At 39.5% G+C, this 19790-nt stretch overlaps 1 protein-coding gene across 10 annotated transcripts in view; it reads right to left on the reverse strand.

The window, feature by feature from the left end:
- The window catches only part of SYNE1 (spectrin repeat containing nuclear envelope protein 1), a 528347-nt gene that overhangs the window by 277382 nt on the left and 231175 nt on the right, over window positions 1–19790 (reverse strand). For all 10 annotated transcript variants that reach the window (XM_063632191.1, XM_063632173.1, XM_055267440.2 and 7 more), the window contains 9 exons: window positions 17672–17773; window positions 14619–14822; window positions 13101–13308; window positions 12099–12211; window positions 10267–10472; window positions 8999–9154; window positions 4843–5134; window positions 3845–4017; window positions 630–939 (listed from right to left, as the gene is read on the reverse strand). In XM_063632191.1, coding sequence (XP_063488261.1) covers window positions 630–939; window positions 3845–4017; window positions 4843–5134; window positions 8999–9154; window positions 10267–10472; window positions 12099–12211; window positions 13101–13308; window positions 14619–14822; window positions 17672–17773 — 1764 coding nt within the window. The remainder of the gene's footprint in view (window positions 1–629; window positions 940–3844; window positions 4018–4842; window positions 5135–8998; window positions 9155–10266; window positions 10473–12098; window positions 12212–13100; window positions 13309–14618; window positions 14823–17671; window positions 17774–19790) is intronic.

A 19790-nucleotide genomic window follows, 5' to 3' on the forward strand; every position in this document is an offset into this window, starting at 1 on the left:
GTCAAGAAGACAAGAGTTAGTTCCCAACAAGGCAAACCAAAGAAAAGAAAAAGCAGCAAACAACAACACTTCTCTCCCTTAATTTCTATAATATTTACAAATATGCCAAAGAATAATCATGAAGGAAATGAAAGATTCATATGGAGAATTGGAAAGATATTTTTGATATTATATAAAGGAGCTTGTACTTTGGAAAACAGAAACTGTTTTTACTAAGATGAGAGATGAACACAATATTTCGTACACGATTGAATCTTGAAGGTAAATAGACTTACATTTAATATAACAAATATAAGTGTAGCAAAAGAAAAACAACTTTAACAGTGACATTTGATGTGCAAAGTAGATAGATTAACTAAAAAAGCAGAGAAAGAAAAAAATAAGCAATAAAGAATAATCCCAAGATTGTAGAAAGAGAAGAATGAATAGGCATCCATAGTAAGAAATGATGTTTATGTCATACCCATTTACTGAATGTATAAATAGTTTTAGAGCAGCCAATTCTCCAACAATTTAATCCATGGTTTCTTCTTTACCTGACCTTGGCAACAGTCGTTATATTATTAATATAAATCAATATATTATATTAATGTATTATAAAGCATCTACTTTCAATATAAAGCACTAACCTTGGCAACAGTCATTATATCATTAAACTGTGTTTTCAGCTCCTCTTGAGCTGTGTCCTTGAAAGATTCATCCTCCGTCTTTTCATAGAGGTCCCTGGACTTCGCAATTAGATGGTGAAGGGCTCTCGTGTGATCTTCTGCCTCAGACAGGATGGACTGGAAGTGGTCAAGCAGGACGAACTTCTCTTTCAGACCTGGCTGCGGTTGTAAGGGATGTTCTACTTTTTGATCCACTGATTCCATCCACTGCTCCAACTGGTTTTTCCTCTCTAGATAGTCATTCCATTGGCTAATCACAGACTCTAAAGTGCTAGAATTAATGTCACATATTAACAAAAATGAATTATTTTGACATCTCTACTGAAAACCAATCACAAAGTCATGACATCCATGTGAATTGTTTTATTGAATGCTACTGGAAGTGATGAAAATGTTGCTTTTGAGTGCAGGGAGAAACACTACTTCTCTGATCCATGAGATCCTTACCACAGGTCCTTTGAACAAAGTCAATCTATATTAAAACATGAAATAAGAAGTTGTGGTCATACATGCATCTGGAATTTGTCTTCCAAATGCTAACTATTCTAAATGAACAAGATACATTTATATGTTATGTTGTTAAAAATCAGCATGGGAACATCAATGAAATTTTATTTCATATAGATCAGTTATTAATTTTCTTGGAATTATTGATAGTTTATCTTATTAAAATCAGATGGTGATTGTTGACTGGAACTCAAAATTCAAGGTATCCTTCCTGAGTAAATGATATATCATTAGGTTGATTTTCATTTGGGGACACACACACACACACACACAATATACAGTGCTATTGTGTCGAATGTGTGAATGAATGCTCTTTATAAGAAAAATAGTCACAAATATAATAGCTTTCTACATAGTCAAACAAAGCGCTCTCCAGACTGGCATTTAGGAAAAATCCCTCCATTATTAAGCATTACAAGCTATTCTAAACTCATCTGCAGTGATTTCCCCAGCCCCCCTTGCATACAAGCCTATGAATCTGAAATTAAAATACTGTGGTAAATGAACTTCCAGCATTTGCTCAAACTGTTGCTTTTGCATCTTTGCATCCATTGATCTATTGTACCCTCATCATGCAGGCTTTAAAGTCCTACCTGTTCCTCAAATAATTTTCTAAAAAGCACCCCCACCCCGCCTTTTTTTTTTTTTTTTTTGACAGGGTCTTACTCTGTCACCAAGGCTGTAGTGCTGTGGTGCAATCATATAGCTTATTGCAATCTCTGTCTCCTCCGATCAGGTGATCCTCCCACCTCAGCCTCCCAAGTAGCTGGGACTGCAAGTGCATGCCACCACGCCTGGCTAATTTTTGTATTTTTTTCTCTTTTTTTGAATTTTGACTGTGACTTCAGATAATATTTGCATATTTTGTAGAGGCATAGTTTCACCCTGTTGCCCAGACTAGTTTCAAACTCCTAGGCTTAAGCAATCTGCCTACCTAGGCCTCTGAAAGTGCTGGGATTACAGGTGTGAGCCAAGACTCTGCATTCTTCTACAACCCCACAGTGCATTTTGAAAATGGTTAGTAATATAGGCTGAGTCAGAGTATTCCAAAATACATCCTGTGCTAGTGTCTGAGCTTTTAGAGGGCAAAAACCTTTCTGTTTTATTTCATTATTTTAATGCAATAATTTGAACATTGCTATCGCTCAATATGTCACTGTCAAATTTAATTTCTTGCTGAAATAGTGGAGTCAAGGACCAGAGTCTGCTTCCTGCATGTAACATCTTATCCTAACATCTGAAAAATATCTACCCATATTCCTATGAACTTTTAGGAAACTGGCCTAAGCCAAGCCTCTGGAAGCTTACTTCATGCTCCGGCAGTCTATGATATAGAGTAAGGCAACGATAGCATTTGATTTTTTTTCTTTGCTGACCATTGTGAGTTATTACTAAGATGCAAAGTCCTGCTGACTTTGAGAGTCACTGCCTATGCTCCATATTAAATGAAAAAACAACAATAACAACAACAAAAAAACCTCCAAACTGTTAGTTGTAACCAGGGATTTTTGTTTACATTGCCGTGGATAACTGTAGTGTTATTTCTGTTTTGCTTTGTAATGAACTTGAATTTTCTTTAAATATTTTTTAAATTTTATTGTAGGTTCAAGGGTACGTGTGCAGAGTTGCTGTATAGGTAAATTCGTGTCACAGGGGTTTGCTGCCCAGATTATTTCATTGCCCATGTACCAAGCCTAATACATGACAGTTATTTTCGCTGCTCCTCTCCCTCCTGCCATCTTCCACCCTCAAGGAGGCAACAGTGTCTGTTATTCCCTTCTTTGTATAAACTTTAATCTTCTATTCATCTATTTTGTTATGATCACATTGGGCACCCAGTGTGTCCATGATCTAACAGGATATATAACCATCAGAATATGGCTCTTTTTTACTGTAATTCAGACTGATGGTCATTTGTCCGACAAATGAGCCAGATTATTTATGGATACTCTGAGAAGAGGGAGGTAGGGAGAAACCTCTCACTTATAATTACAACAACAACAAAAACACTACCTGGTATAACAATCAAGGGCTTCCCTACTTCCTCATCAACGTCTGGTACAGGTGATTTCAACAGAGGCTCTACGGCTGGGCTCTATACTGGATGGGCTGACTGTTGCTTGTGCGAGAATGTCCCACACTTTGTAGGATATGAGCTCTCTGTGCCTCAGTCACTAAATGCCAGGGATATTCCCTCGTCACTGTGACAATCAAAACCACCCTGCACATTTCCCATAATGCAAATGGGGGTAGTATGACTTCTAGTTGAGGAACAGATTTACGACTAAGCTCAACAGCTGCCAATAGGTTAATTTTCCGTATGTTCCTTAAGCTAAAATGTATTCAAGTTATTAAAGAACCATATATTTTTGCTTGGATGGCTTGAAAGGAGATGTTTTGCTGAGCCCATGTCACGTAAGATTCCAGGAGAGATAATAGGTAGATTTAAATATTTAAAAAATGCAAGCAAGAACACAGAAACAAAGCAATAACAAGCAAAAACCAGTCATCGCCCTATGGAAAACACAACTTAGACAAAGACAGGCATGCCTACAACAAGCTACAGTAACATGCTTGGGAATTCCGCCCCAGGAAACCTCAGTACTGCTCCATCATTTTACTAAGTCACTGCATTGGACTTAGTCAAACACTAAAAATAGGTTCTGTACCTTTGAGCGTGGATGGAGGAGCTCATGATGTCAGCCCACACTTCTTTAAGGGTCTCTAACTGAGTCTGAATCACCCTCTGACCTTCTTTGTTGCTACTTCTCAAGGCCTGCTCCCCCTTGCCGATGGCCATATTCAACTTAACTTCCCCTTCACCTTTCATCAGGAGAATATCCTGGGAAGGAAGAAAGAATACTTATCAGTAGGCACGTAAAAACCTTCTTCTATTTAAAAAAAAATAGTAGTTTTCTATAAGAATTGAGGTAGGAATACTTTACTTACCTTAAAATGAAAACAACAAACTCTGGGCCCTATTGCAATATAATATTGACTTAAAATTAGGTATCTGGGAGTCTAGGAGTCAAATATTAATTCCAATATAAATTCTTAGAAAACTTGGACCACTAGCCTACAAAGTATAATTTTATTGACTTCAGTTTCAAAGAGTGAAAATACATTCTTTTGAAAATGAAGACACATCTGTCTAAAACCCAGCAGTCCCCTACATTGATTGGCTGGCTAATTTCTCTCTTTCAAGATCACCTTCATTGGCTATAGTCTGGGTTAGTGATCTCCTCTGAGCTTTCAATATACCCTTGATGGCTTTAATCATGGCCCCTACACATGCACTGTATTGAAAGTAGCAATTTACAGATTGGTGTCTACCCCTAGACTGTGAACTCCTAGAAAACGGAGTCTAACTTTTATCTCTACATTCCCAGCAACTTGCAGAGTGCTTGGAGCAGAGTAGATATTCAGTAACGCTTGCTGAATATTTACTAAATCAAATTTAAAATTATTTAAAGCTATTAAAACAACAGTCTTTCCTTACAAAGGGGAAAAATGATGCCTCTGTATCCTTTTTGCCCAATTTCTCCATTTTGCCCACACAATCCTCATTTAGAGGCTTACAGAACAATTAGGACACAACACAAGCACTTGTGAATCTAATCAAATTAGCATTCAGCAGTTGTCAGTGTCTGGCTGCTGTCGCATGTACCTGTATTTGTGACAGCCGTTTCTCCAGGGTGTCTTTGCTCCCAAGAGTGCTCTCTGCACAGGCCAGTCTGTCCTGAATGGCCTTCACCCAGGACCACATGCTCTGCAGTGCTTCCTCCAGGGCTTCGTGCTCCTGAAGGGCCACCTGGCAGCTCCGGAGCTTCTCTTTGGTCATTCTAAGTAGGTTCTGGTGGCTTGTGAGGAGCTGGGAACACAGGCGGCCCTCCTGCCCAGCACCGTGGCCTTCTTCACTCAGAAGCTGCCCTCTCTGGGAAAGCTTGTCAAGAGACTCTCTGAAAAAAAGGAAAAAGAAAAAAAGAAAAGAAAATTAATTCTGACATTCTGGAGTGCAGGGGAGCGACAAATGATTGTTGATATTGGAACAGTAACCAGACACAGGCTCATAGCTGACATGCCTTTTAAATAAAGACGCTGGGAACTGACCTGGCTATTTCATTCTCTTATGATCTCTCCTAATGTTGTCAGTACCTATCGGGGGATACCATTCAGTCTGTGCTGTGCCTGCATCCAAATAGCAGTGGTGGAGCCTACTGTATTACTTACCGTATTTCCACAAATTTAACTCAGAAAATGGGCCCAGCTGCCTCTCTAGGCTTCTCTGTAGCATCTCTCCATTCCTATTTAATGGTCAGATGATGAAAAGCTCCCTGAAATTCTCAAAACCCCTGCTGTCTTGTATCTACACGGAGATTCCTCCTTTATGAAAACTCTTCTGCTCAGCACTGTTGCATTCCTAGTTGCCTGTTCAAAGCTTGGTGCAGGCATCACATCCCCAGGAGCATCCACACCAACTCAGCGTGGGTGGGGAGTGTGGGACCTCTCTGTGCCCTCTGCGCCTTGTCTTGCTCTATCACCATGTATACCGACTATCTCAGTCCAAAAGCCTTTCACTTTCTAAAAGCTAGGGCCATTATATTCATCTTATGTTCCCAAGACCCAACACAATATCGTGCAGAGACTAAGCGGAAAAAAAAAAAAAAATGTTCTTTCGAAAAGCTGTTGTAGGATCACTTACGAGTTTTCTTGTTATATCTTAGGTATTGAGCTCATCTTAGTTTGGAGCCATGTTAATTAGATCAAGGGGAAAACGTAAGCATTATGTGGCCTGGTTGGTTTTATTCCCATCTTATAGAGTTCTGAATTCTTATCCGCACATTTACCAGGAAAAAGCCCAGGATATCAGAGGGTAGCATGGGATGTCTTAACATAAACTGTTGTGACTACTAGAAAAAGAACACAAAACAAATCTCTCGTGGAAACTGAATGTTTCAAATTTTTTTGGAGTGGTTATTATGCAAATATATCCTATGGGCCACCCTGAGATCTGCTAACAGTTATGCAACAAGACGCCTACTCTGTAACAAACTTGCACATCCTGCACATGTACCCTGGAACTTATAAAATAAAATAAAATAACACCTACGCTAAAAGGCATTTATTATACTTGTTATCTGTTTGGTGAGACAAGAAGGTGGCTTAAGCAATGATGTGAGTTAAATAATAATTCAAGAAAAGAGATTTCCCTTCTTACTATGGGATAAATTGCTTAATGCATGATAAAAAGTCAATGAGTCTTAAGCTGAGGTACTTTTATACAGGGCATTTCCTTAAAATATTTCAAGTAGTGAAATATTATGGTGAAAAGAAATCTAGAAGACTAGGAGGAGCAAGCAGCAAGCCAGTGAGAGAAGTCAGGTGGCCCAGTGGAGAACCTGAGTGACCAGAACAGCGTGTTAGGATTGTCTGCAGAAGTGGCCAGGATGGAGGGAAAGAACCCAGAAACAAGCACACTGAGATCTCTTAGCATCTGGTCCTGGAATATCAGAGAGTGAAACTGCAAGAAGGATTGCATGCTTATCAATGCGAAAAAGTTGCAATTATTAGAAAAACAATGAGGAACACAAAAGACCTTGAATTTGGTGTTGAAGTATATTTGGGCCACTTTCTCTAAGGCAGTTTTGGTGTAATGATGGCAGGAGAAGCAGATACAGAGGAAGGTAATGAACAGCCTGTAGAGAAGAAATAAAAGCTGAGAATACGGAAAGCCATTTAAAACATCTGGAAGAAGGGAAGTAGGTCTGGGTGTGTTATATTGTATCTAGACACAAGTCAACATTTAAAAAGCAAAATTAAAGGGCAATGTAGTTTTCAGAAAGTTATATGGTTGCAATGATGCTATTATTCTGTTAATTCAGTGAACATTTTCTATTTTTCTGGCACTATACTAGATAATGAATAGAAACGATATAGATCAATGTATTTCAGGGACAATTTATATTAGTCATCAAACTAGCATACCAACAAGTAGTCATCAGCATGGGTTCTTTTGTGCATTTGTTTGTATGTTTGTTTTTCAAGACAAGGAATACTGGGCATGTTTGACTAAAAAGAGGACTCAGTGGAAACAGAGAATGACTATGATCTGAATTCTGGAATTTCTTTCTTTTTTTTTTTATTTTACTTTAAGTTCCGGGATACATGTGCAGAATGTGCAGGTTTGTTACATAGGTATACAAGTGCCATGGTGGTTTGCTGCACCCATCAACCTGTTATCTACATTAGGTATTTCTCCTAATGCTATACCTCCTCTAACCCCCCATCCCCTGACAGGTCCCAGTGTGTGATGTTCCCCTCCCTGTGTCCATGTGTTCTCATTGTTTAACTCCCACTTATGAGTGAGAATGTGCAGTGTTTGGTTTTCTGTTCCTGTGTTAGTTTGCTGAGAATGATGGTTTCCAGCTTCATCCACGTCCCTGCAAAGGACATGAAACTCATCCTTTTTTATGGCTGCATAGTATTCCATGGTGTATTTGTGCCACATTTTCTTTATCCAGTCTATCATTGATGGACATTTGGGTTGGTTCCAAGTCTTTGCTATTGTGAACAGTGCTGCAATAAACATACATGTGCATGTGTCTTTAGAGTAGAATGATTTATAATATGATTGTTTCTGACTTATTTGATAAAGTAGAGTGGGTGCTATCTTCTTCTGCTTCTTATGTAAATGCACTGGCTCTTTAAGAGGACAGTTAATGAGCCCAAGGAGCCAAAGCCAAGCCGCGCTTCCCTGTGGAAAGTGTCCTATCTTCCAAAGGAGAGCAAGCAACTGAAAATGCCAGGGGTGGAGCACAAATTTGGGAGCAAAGACCTCAACGTGGTAGGGTCAAAAGCACAGATCAGGGAACTTTGCCTGGGAAAGGAGCCAGAAATATTTTCTCAATGGGAAGCAATGAAGAGATAAATACTGTAGTTGGGAACAGGGACCACAAAGAAAGTCAGACTTGACCATACCTTTCACTTTATTAAGATTACAAGGATGGGTGGGTGGGAAATGGAACTGGAAACTGAAATGTGTGAATAACATATGGAAATTGACATATATAATACTCTTTTTTTTTTTCCTTTTTTTTTTTTTTTGAGATGGAGTCTCACTCTGTCACCCAGGCTGGAGTGCAGTGGCACGATCTCGGCTCACTGCAACCTTTGCCTCCCGGATTCAAGCAATTCTCCTGCCTCAGCCTCCTGGGTAGCTGGAATTACAGGCACCCGCCACCACGCCCAGCTAATTTTTGTATTTTTAGTAGAGACAGGGTTTCACCATGTTGGGCAGGCTGGTCTCGAACTTCTGACCTCAGGTGATCCGCCCGCCTCGGCCTCCCAAAGTGCTGGGATTATAGGCCTGAGCCACTGCACCTGGCTAGCACTCTTTTTTTTTTTTTTTTTTAAATCTTTACAGTCACTGTGAATTTGTGGTTTTCTTTCCTTCATATCAGCTTCACATTATGTTAATTGATCCTCAAAATAACCTCAGAGAGGAAAGTACAGTATTATTAACAAAATGTTTGAAGGCTAAAATCAAGAGCGACAAGAGATAAGTGACCTGCCCAATTTCTTGAACAAACAGGAGGTGGATCTGGAATGCAGATGAGCTTCTTACTTCCATCCTGCACTCTCACCAGAATACTGCACTGCTGCAAAGAGTGCAGCATGGTCCTTTGTATTCCAGACATTCAAGGACAGCACAAACCACTATCCCCAAACCAACTAACCAACCAATCAAAACCAAACCAACCAACCAACCAACTAGTCTAAAACATGGTAAGAGGTAAAGGACCTGTTCCATTTCTGGACCATACCTTGCAGCCAGCAGTTCTCCCAAAAACATTTCAACTTTATGAACTTCATTTTTCTTCTCAGGAATGTGCTGTTTACTCTCTCCCAAGTTTTCTGTATTGAACCTTTCTTCCATTTCATGGATCCATAAGTTCAGTTTTCTGTGCTGATCTTCAAAGCTAAGGAAAAGAAAATGCCTTAGAGAAATTCTTAAATGCTTGTTATGATAAATTACTTTTAATAGCTGAGGTCACAATGTCTTTTAAATGGCAATTAAGACCTCATGAATGTTCAAGTTACAAAAACAAAACAAAACTTAACAACTAACCCACCCAAATTATCACTTATTTTAATAACAAAGTGACAATCATGACAATTTCTTTTGAGATCCACGCAGGAAAAGAATCATCTCACCTAGCTGAATTGATTTCATAGCTGGTAATTGCCAAGAAGATCACATTCTCACGTCAATGAGCACTTAATTTTGTGTTTTACTACGAAGACCCCTGAATTGGGGCCAACGGATATGAATTGATTTCATAGCTGGTAATTGCCAACAAGATTACATTCCCATGTCAATATGCACTTAATTTTGTGACTTACTACAAAGACCCTTGAGTTGGGGCCAGTGAATAAGTAGGGCAGTGGAAGCCCTGGGAAGAGAAGGGAAAGTGGCCTCTGTGTCTTTGTTTCTTAAGGGATTTTCAAATATAGCTCAAGAGCTCTAAGTCTTGGAAACAATGTAAGCTCTCCAAGAAAGCTGGACAAGAGTCAGGCAAATTATTCTGCCATCAGAAAGACAATTTGATTCTACTGACATCTTTTCTCACCCTAGTCATAAGTGGCTTTTTCTCCCCTTCTAATTGTATATTCACCATATATTACTTATTGGAATCTAGATCCACAGAATTCAATCGTTGTTTTTTGCTATGACTCTATCCCAAATGAAATGGATACAAGGAAAAACCTTGTATAATCTAAAAATTGAGGTGTCAGAGCTTTATATATATTGGTGAACCAAATAAACAAAAATTATATGCATTTATATAATTTTCAGTTACTAGTAAATATAGTTTATTTGTTTTCTCTATATTAAAAAAGCCAAGTCATAACTTCAGAGTCCGAAAAATTGATTATTGCCCTAGTATCAACCTGTATTTATGATCAAAGCTTATTATAATTTAAACTCACAGTGTCAAACGTTATTTGTTTATTCACATGACTCTTTTCTCTAAGCCTTTAAAAACACACTTGGTGTATGATGAAATCTATGTTTGTTAAAATAACCTACCTTCCAAGTTCTGAAGCACAGTCTTGAAGAGCCTGCTTATCTTTAAGGCATTGTTTCAGAAATGCTTGAAACTCTTCATTGGCCTTTGTGATTTGTTCCTGAATGCTACTGACAATTTGTTTAGACAAATGTGCATACAAAGTTTGTCCTTCTTGAGTCACCGCATCGAGTTTGCTCTGCCCATCACTGACTGAGTCCAAAATGTTCTGTTTCAGGAAATAAAGGTAATAGGTGCATGGGACAATGCATTACAATTGTGAGCTGAAATAGTAAAGCAGGAGAAGAAAAACAGAGTCCAAAGGAAAAAGGCTTAACAAGGCCGGAGTAAAAATGATGCATACAATTGGACACAACCAAGGCTCCTCATTGAGAATGGTGTCCAGCCAGCCAGTGGAACCACTGAGGACAAAGTGTAAAGAAGGTCGAGGTGGAACCGAGGACGTTCTCACCAAGGTCTTGTTCTCAGTCTCTCCCCATTCTCACTGTCCCAACATGGTCCAGGTTCCACCATCTCTCAGGGTTCATGTGAGATCCTCTACCTGGTTAGCTGCCTCCAGCCCTTCCCCTGATCCACCCTGTATACAAAATCCTCAGGCCCTTTCTTTTCCTGGTCTGCATCTCTCTCTTGGAAAATCTATGCTTGGGCAGGGCTTCAACAAGCAAAAGAATTCCAGAGTCCAGGGCTAGCCCCGCCTCTCCCCAGAGCTCTAGAGTGGTATCTCAACTGTTACTCAGGCATTTCCTTGTGGAGTCTGCTACACCTCAAGCTTAAAAGGAGACAATTCTACATCTGAATTCTCCACACCTCCTGCAAAACCAGCTTCCTTCACTATAACAATCTTTCTATCATTAACTTCTAATCTAATGAATTATCAACATCATTTTTATCCCCCATTAGGCCACAAAATCCTCATGGTTCTCATTAGCTTTTAAAAATGATTTATTTTGGCCGGGCATGGTGGCTCATGCCTATAACCAGCACTTTGAGAGGCAGAGGCGGGTGGCAGGAGTTTGAGACCAGCCTGGCCTACATGGTGAAACTTCATCTCTACTAAAAATATAAAAATCAGCTGGGCATGGTGGCACACACCTGTAATCTCAGCTACTTGGGACGCTGAGGCAGGAGAATCACTTGAACCCAGGAGGTGGAGGTTGCAGTAAGCTGAAATTGCGCCACTGCACTCCAGCCTGGGTGACAGAGCGAGACACCATCTCAAAAAAAAAAAAAAAAAAAAATTTCTTTTTATAATACTTAACATAGTGCTTTACTCAGATTAGCTGCTTGACAAGCTTGGCCAAAACCTAACTTGAGCCTATTCTTCTGTAAATCATTTCTTAACTCTACTTCACCATGGCCTTCTCCTTCCTGAGCTCATATATTTTCAGTCAGTAAAACCTATAAAACCTGTAATATCTATTATTTTAGTTTGAATATATCCTATCTCTAACTATAGACCATAAGTTACTAAAAAAACACAAACCACGTCTTCTTCTTTTTAAAACTCCTCCACAATAGTCATATAATACAGATACAATTATTATACTCTTATTGTTATAAAAATTAAAATTAGGTTTAGTTTAGAATGAATTTCGAAGAATTGTCAATAGGCTAAAAAGAGAGAGGAAAGGGATCTGGAAATTCTGTAGCTCCAACTTATTTCTCAACATACTTATCAAGTTATCTGTTTCCTTCTGACTCAATCAGCCTAATTCTGTTAGGGACAAGGGAAAGATTGGCTCAGATAAGATTTGGGAAATGAGATAACTTAGGTCCGCCTGCAGGCACTGGAGTACATTTTGGGGAAGAAGAAAAAGGATGTCAGCTTCTATACCTGTAGATCATGGAGCTTTGCTTCTAGAACTTTGCTGTCACCGGTGCGATCTGATGATTCTTTTGCTGCTGCCTTTGCTCCCAAAAACCATTCCTGGAATTCCTGCGTAGACTCTTTTGAAAGAAAAATAAATAAAAAATAAAAATAAAAAAATCAGGAGTAAATCCAACACATTGAATGGGCTCCCAGGATTGCCACAATGAATCATTTCTGGCCTTTAGCTCATCTCCTCTTGCCTTACAAAATATTCCAGAAAGAAAATAATAACATATAAAGTAATAAAGTATGATCTACAGCCATGCAAGTTCACGGTAGAACTGAGAAGTTATCTCAGAGGAAAGACTAAAAAGAAATGTATGTTCCTGGAATGTCTAATATCCTGTTGTGTTTTTTCTTTGGGTCAAGAAAAATAATTAATTGCCTGAATATGTAAAAGTACAAGGAGAGAAATGCTCCAGGGACATTAAAGCCATTTTGATGGCACAGGGAGGAAGCACCTCCTCTTTTGGGGAGTCATGATGGATCCATGTCAGGCACAGCCGTGTGGAAAGCAGAGGCAGGGCCACAGGACGGGCAATTTCCTGGACCCTATGGCTGCCCTGTTTCACGGCTTCTACCAACATCCAAGTTTATTGTGTCACTTCATCATAGCATAAAAAATTTCAATAGTTGTTTGGACAGTGGCTGCTGGCCACTTGAGCAGTGGAAGTAATTTTCCACACACATGAGCTATATATAGAAAATGCAGATGAAATTCAGAATCATCAAGATGGTGAACCCTCGCTTTCTTGGGAAAAAGAGGAAAAAGAAAGAAAAAGTTCTGCATAGGGTGAGAGCCTCCAGCACAGCACTTCTATCGCTCGAATCACAAAGCACAAATGAATTTGAAGTGATACCCTTCTGGAACGTTTCCTCAAACTTTTGTTGGCAGTTTCTAGGCAGCATTTGGTTTGGATTCTTTCTCGGAACAAACTACTCACGCTAAGGCCCCTTAGAACTCACCACTGAAGTGTTTTTCCAGAGATTCCTGCAGGCTGGCCTGGGTTTTGGAGCACAACTGGCTCATGGCTTCATGTTTCTTTATCAGACCAGTCATTGCACGGCCCAGGCTCTCCAACTCAGCCGAGTGGTACTTGCGGCACAAGCTATTGAGATTTTCTTGGGTGGAGCTGATGTTGCTTTGTTGACTTTGAAGTTCTTTTTGTATATCCTACAGAATAAAAGTATATTATGAAGGATATTCATAACTTGAGAGAAATACTCCATTTACTTCACTATGGTACTTTTTTACAATCTGAAATGACATTGTTGAATCCACTCCATGGTGTATACATTTTGGTGCAAGTTTTTGAGTACTTGTACTAGATCTGTACTGATTCTTTCAGAATTTTGCCCAGTTCTTCTTGGGAACAAACAGCTGTTGGGAAGTAGTTAGGGGGTGAGGTGTAATCTAGCATTTCAAGCAAACTGAATAGGTCCTTATAGATTTCAGTCCATGATCTTGGGTTCAGTCAATTGATTAGAGACCATCACCGTTCACATTCTTCAATGAGACACTTGAACTTTGTTTCAGAGTCACGTGCTCACCAAAAGCACCAGTAGTTAATCAAAAAAAAAAAAAAAAAAGACCTCAGTTTCTAGTACAGTAAGGAAATATGCTAAAAGAGAACAAATTGCATTTGTTGAAAAGTCAACTCAATGCATGTCCTTTACAAATAGCTAATTAGGAATTTTATCTATTAATATGGATAGAAAACATGAAAATGGGCCAGGTGTGGTGGCTCACACCCGTGATCCCAACACTTCGGGAGGCTGAGGCCGGTGGATCACTTGAGGTCAGGAGTTCGAGACCAGCCTGGCCAACATGATGAAACCCCATCTCTACTAAAAATACAAAACTTAGCTGAGCATGGTGGTGGGTGCCTGTAGTCCCAACTACTGGGGAGGCTGTGGTAGAAGAATCACTTGAACCTGGGAGGGGAGGTTGCAGTGAGCCCAGATTGTGCCACTGCACTCCAGCCTGGGTGACAGAGCGAGACTCCATCTCAAAAAATAAAAATAAAAAAATAGAAAACATGGAAATGGAATGTTTTCTCATCTTCTTCTTTTTCAAAAAATATACATTCTCTGGATGAAAGCAGTCACAGTGACCAATAAATATAATTAAGTGATGAAAAACTACCAGATACTCAAGTTTGAAAATTTGTGGAAGTCAAATATTTCTTCCACAGGCTCCACCCTTTTATAAAAAAGAAAAAAAAACCTTTGAACAAGCATAGACTATGAGCAGGCACTACAGCAACACATGCTATTTTCAAGGTATTCATTTTTGATTTCTAGACACCTGCATTCAGTTCTTCACGTGTTGCTTACTTTGCTGTGTTCAATGTCATACATAAGTTGGTCTGGTGCTCATATGGGTGAGAGCAGAGGTTATATTTTTTTATTATAGTCACCACAAAACAGGAGAACTACTATCACCATTCGAATGGAAGCACTTAATGATAGTTTATTACCTACCTTGACTTTTTTCAATCCTTCACAAGTCTCAGTTTGGGCACAGATTATCAACGATTCCTCCACTTTTGTGAGCCATGTTGTTATGTCATTAATAAACTTCTCCACTTGTGTACTTTGAGCCGTGAAATCCTTCAGGGTTCCTTTTGCTACTTCAGTTATTTCTTTGGCATGCTCCAGTTTCTGCCTTAAGTCTGCTTCTATAAACTAAATATCAAGCAAGATTTCATCAAGATCTCCACACATTCAGTAGAAATTCTGTTCATGTAATTGTCAAAGCCACACAAGTCTCATTATGGAAGCCAGCTCCAATGTTAATATGCCTTTCCAAGAAGGAAAATCAGTGGACACAGTTGCCAAACATATAAAGTGACGGGCAAATAGAAAGAGGAAGGATTGTGTTAACACTGGGTGGGAGAGTGGCAGCTCTAACTGAGGTTCCAGGGAAGATGTGAGAGGGCATTCTGAAAGCAGAGCTAGACCTACCCAGAATTCCCAGGTGGTGACCAAAAATCTGCTCTTGATTCTCCCTAGAAACACCCATTGTCTGCTCAGATGTAACACTATCTGGGACAAACATCACTGTAGGATTTTATCATAAAACAATTTTATTTTTGTCCCCACTGTTGCTTTAAAATATTGAGTGGGGCTAGTTATTCTCTTTTCCCTGGATGATATAGCTCAGGACGGTCGACTTCTATGGCCCCCTAGTTAGTCAAAGGACATATAGTCACTATACATTGAAAAACAGTCTCAATTCTACAATTCAAACATCCTGGCCTATTTGGTAATGAAAACTTTGAACTTAACTTAAATTTAAGGCTTTTATTTTTACCCCCACCTCAGATCTGCTGGAAGCAGGAGACCCACAGTGTGGAAGGGAGTAAATGTCTTTCTTTCTCTTCCTTCATTTTATTTCTGTTCTGCCACCCTGTGTAAGGCTTCTTTCTCCTATAGGCTTGGACTGGCGGGAGGCGGGTGAGGCGTTCTGACTCACTGGATGGGCATCTGTGCCCTCTAGGCCAGGCAAGGTTTAGCATTCATTCCTCCTCCCATAGGCCTTGGTCTGTGTGTTTTTCTGACTGTTTTCCTGCTTGGACTTCCCAGTGAAGTTCCCTAGACATGATAGTGCACTGTTTTTTGGCTCTTTACTTCTCATTCCTCAGCCTGGAGGCCTTTCTTTAACTTCTCATTGCTAAGGTCTGTTTATCCTCCAGATAGCCTTCTTAGGCCACCTATAATATCCTCATATGGTGGTCTCTTCCTTTCTTTTCCTCTCCTGGTTCATATTTGGGCCAGAGGTCACACTCTGGCATTTACCTCCAACTGACTTTGAGGTGCAGGACCCCACAAGCCATCATTTATCCTTTGGCAAATATTGCAGCAGTTAGCCAGCCTGTCTGTCACTTTTAGGATTCTTGGGGGGATAGAGATCAGACTCCCATGCCTGCCAAATGCAGGGGACAAATATCCTGTTCTCCAGGTGGCACTGCTGGAACTCTTCTGCCTTGAGGTAAGGTAAGCCACCCCCTCACCTCTTCCTTGAGTATACATAGGGGTGCGTGTATGTGCACATGTGTGTGTGTGTGTGTGTGTGTGTGAGAGAGAGAGAGAGAGACAGAGAGAGAGAGAGAGAAACAGAGAGAGAGAGAAAAGGAGAGAGAGAGAGGAAGGAAGAAAGAGAAGACTAGAGTACACCAATAACTCTCTCTGAAGATCCTGCCTCAACTCTGCAAAAGTCCAACTGTTAACCATTGATATCCCCAACACAGGTGGCATGCATAAGGACTCTTTATCTTTTTTGTATATGGATAGCCCCTCATTTGTGTCTTCTTACTTCACATGAAACTTCTAGCATTCCTGTGCATGTATATCATCCCTAATGGTACTGCTGAACAAGCAGCCTCAGGTCAGAGCAAAAGCATAACCGATCAACTAGATTGATTGCTTGGCCCAAAGCAGCAAATCAAAGAGAAAGCACAAGAAGAACAAAGGAAATATAGAGAAAATCAACAGAAGCAGCAACACATATGGAAGCTAAAGGGATGCAGCAGAATCCTGAGCCTGGAGCCAGTGGGGCTAGCAGCCAAAAGAGACCCACCATGCTAGATGCTTCCAGGGCTTGGGCACTGAAGTAGCCCAGGTGTCCTGACCAGTGCTGATCTACCCTGGCCTGATTCATGGTTCCCGTGGATTTGTGCCATCTGAAGGGCCATGAAGGGAGGTTTATAGTGGTGATCCCTCTAAACCCAGTTATTGAGTAACAGCATTAGGAAAATATCAGTAAGAACATCAATATTCATAAGAAGGATTTCTAGGCTGCGCGCAGTGGCTCACACCTGTAATCCCAGCACTTTGGGAGGCTGAGGCAGGCAGATTGCATGAGCTCAGGAGTACAAGACCAGCCTTGGCAACATGGCAAAACCTCCTGTCTACAAAAAATTTAAAAAATTAGCCTGCCGTGGTGGCACATGCCTGTAGTCTCAGCTACCAGGGAGGCTGAGGTGGGAGGACTGCTTGAGCTTGGGAGGGAGAGGTTGCAGTGAGCTGAGATTGCACCACTGCACTCCAGCCTGGGTAACAGAGTGAGACCCTGTCTCAATAAACAAACAAACAACCAACATCAAAAACACCAAAAAAAGAGGGGGTTCTGTTCCTTTCTAGACGTGAAATGGTCCATAAGGCAACTTGGCTGATAATGCTCCCGAAATTCAGTAGGCAAAAAAAGAACTACCCTTATTATAATATTCGAGTTGGAAATATGCTATTAATACTGGCCCAAGGAATGTGAAAATATATTAATATTTTGACCCCCATGTCTGATACGATCCACCTATTTGCTTGGAATTATGGTGATGATGATAACATCAAGGACATAAAAAGGATATATATATATATCTCCACATATAAAGGATATATATATATCTATCTCCACATATAAAAGATATATATATATATACACACACACACACACACAGAGAGAGAGAGAGAAAGTCTAGTATATGGTAGTTATTACAAAACGGATGGAAGTCTAGTAGTTATTACAAAATGTTTACCTGAAGGTCTGGCGGTGTTTCTAGATTTTTAGTTAATTCTTTCAGATCATTAACTTTGGAATGCAGTTCTTCCAATCTCAATGCTTTGTTTTTAACTTCAGACTGCCAAAAGGGAAGAAGCATAACTAATCAAAAACACTGACATGCTATATTTGGCATTTAATAATTTCAAGAAGAGCTAACTTTGTCAAAATACCCCAACTTTAAGCCACTGTAAAAAAAAAAAATCTGTTTCATTTTTCTGAGGGCTGTTATGATGTACAAACGTGTAAAATGTTACAATTAATGTTCACTGTGAATGTGAAGGAGTGTGCAGAACTTTGTTTCTCTCCACTCCTTTTTATTAGGAAAAAAAACCTCCTGGAAAAAAATTAAACACTGACCCAAAGTCTTGAGTCAGCGGGGATTTTCAATAGGCTAACTGTCATTTATTCATTAACTTTAATATTACTGGTTACTATGGCAGCATGAAACTCTTGAAGAAGAATTTCAAAGCAAGAACACATCAGGAGTGCCTAGTTGTTGTAGACTGTGTGTAATATGAACAAATCATTTCAAAAAAAATTTAAAGGATATTAAAGCAGAAACAGATTCATTAAGAAATTGATACATAATATTTTGCCTTTTTTTGCACCAACAGTAACATAAAGAAGAGGAAAGAACGATCAAAGAATCATGAAACAAATGAGATGCTTGTAAACTTCATTAGTTATCTGAAGCCACAAAGGGGCATTTAATAAACTATTCCTCTCAAAAATGGTATTTTGGTGCTTTGTGGACACTAGCAAATCTCCTGATGCCTTCAATTCTGAAAGGAATTTCCTTACTGGAAGATGTGATGAGCTGTCAGGCCCTCTGGCTTTCTCCAGAAGCTGGCCAGGCAACTGAGGAATCTCCCTACTTATCTACACTCACTACACCGCAGAGGGAATGGCCCTGTGGGCACTGGGCGGAATCTGATTCACTGATTTTATTAGCTAGTGTGTCACACGGACAGTGGGTAACATAAAGAACCCATCTTTGTGAGTAACTGAACCTGGTCATATCTAATGTGGCTTGGAAGCATATTGAATCATTGGATTTCTGAGGTCAATAGTAGTTGATTACTTTAACAACTCCCTCTCAACCTCCCACAAAGAGCCCTGATTTGTAGCATTTACCACCATGGTAAGCTACGACATGACGTCACAGCACATGGAGTTGAAGACATACAGAGCAGTACATTGTTATAAATTATTTCAACCATGACACAATAGATGTCAATAACTCAAAGGCCTAGGTAACAGTAGTGACATGTAGAAGAATAATGGAAAGTGATATGTTTTTAGTTGTCATTACCTTTGTATTCAATGGAACTTATTTAATCGTAAATTTATTTACAATTTAAGTTTTAATAATGGTTGTTTTTAACACTGGCTTGCAAAATTCCTGAACATTTAACAATTGACTTCTGCAAGCTGGTATAAACTGGATCCAGCACAGGTCACTTTGGAGCTGTAATGTTAGTTTAGCATGAGAGATAACAGCTGAGGACACTGCGGTATCCATCACCCCTGCCTGTACCTTTAGTCTGGATAATTTCTTCTCCTTCTGATTGCCCTCAGAGATTGGAATTAGATAATAAAGCATTTAGAATGTTCTTTGGATCAAAGACAAATAAGTTACGTAATACAATTCATTCATGTATATTTTTCTGGACCAAAGACACTATCTCCTTACTCTATTTCTCTTTACCCTACTCCACTTTTATCATAGCCCAATTACTACTTGATATTTTATATATAATATATATTGTAATATAAATAATGTAAATTCCACGAGGGTAGGACTTTCTGTTTTTCTATTATATTTTCAATGTCTAAAACAGTGCCTGACATATCTTAGGTGCTCATTAAAAATTTGAAGAATGATTAATAAATGATTGCAAGAAATAGGAATAAAAAGAGTTTAAAGTGAATTGGTGACTAGAATTTTAAAAGGTCAGGGACTCTTCGTGGAAGCCTGTGACCCTCCAATCTCCAATTTTCTTCTATTTTTGAAAAGGAAGTGGAAGAACCCACTACCTGGCATAATAAGAAAACATGGTAAGGACTCAGTGAGCAGTTTGGGATTTTTTTGA

The sequence above is a fragment of the Symphalangus syndactylus genome, chromosome 2, assembly GCF_028878055.3.
Source record: "Symphalangus syndactylus isolate Jambi chromosome 2, NHGRI_mSymSyn1-v2.1_pri, whole genome shotgun sequence".
Classification (NCBI taxonomy): Eukaryota; Metazoa; Chordata; class Mammalia; order Primates; family Hylobatidae; genus Symphalangus; species Symphalangus syndactylus.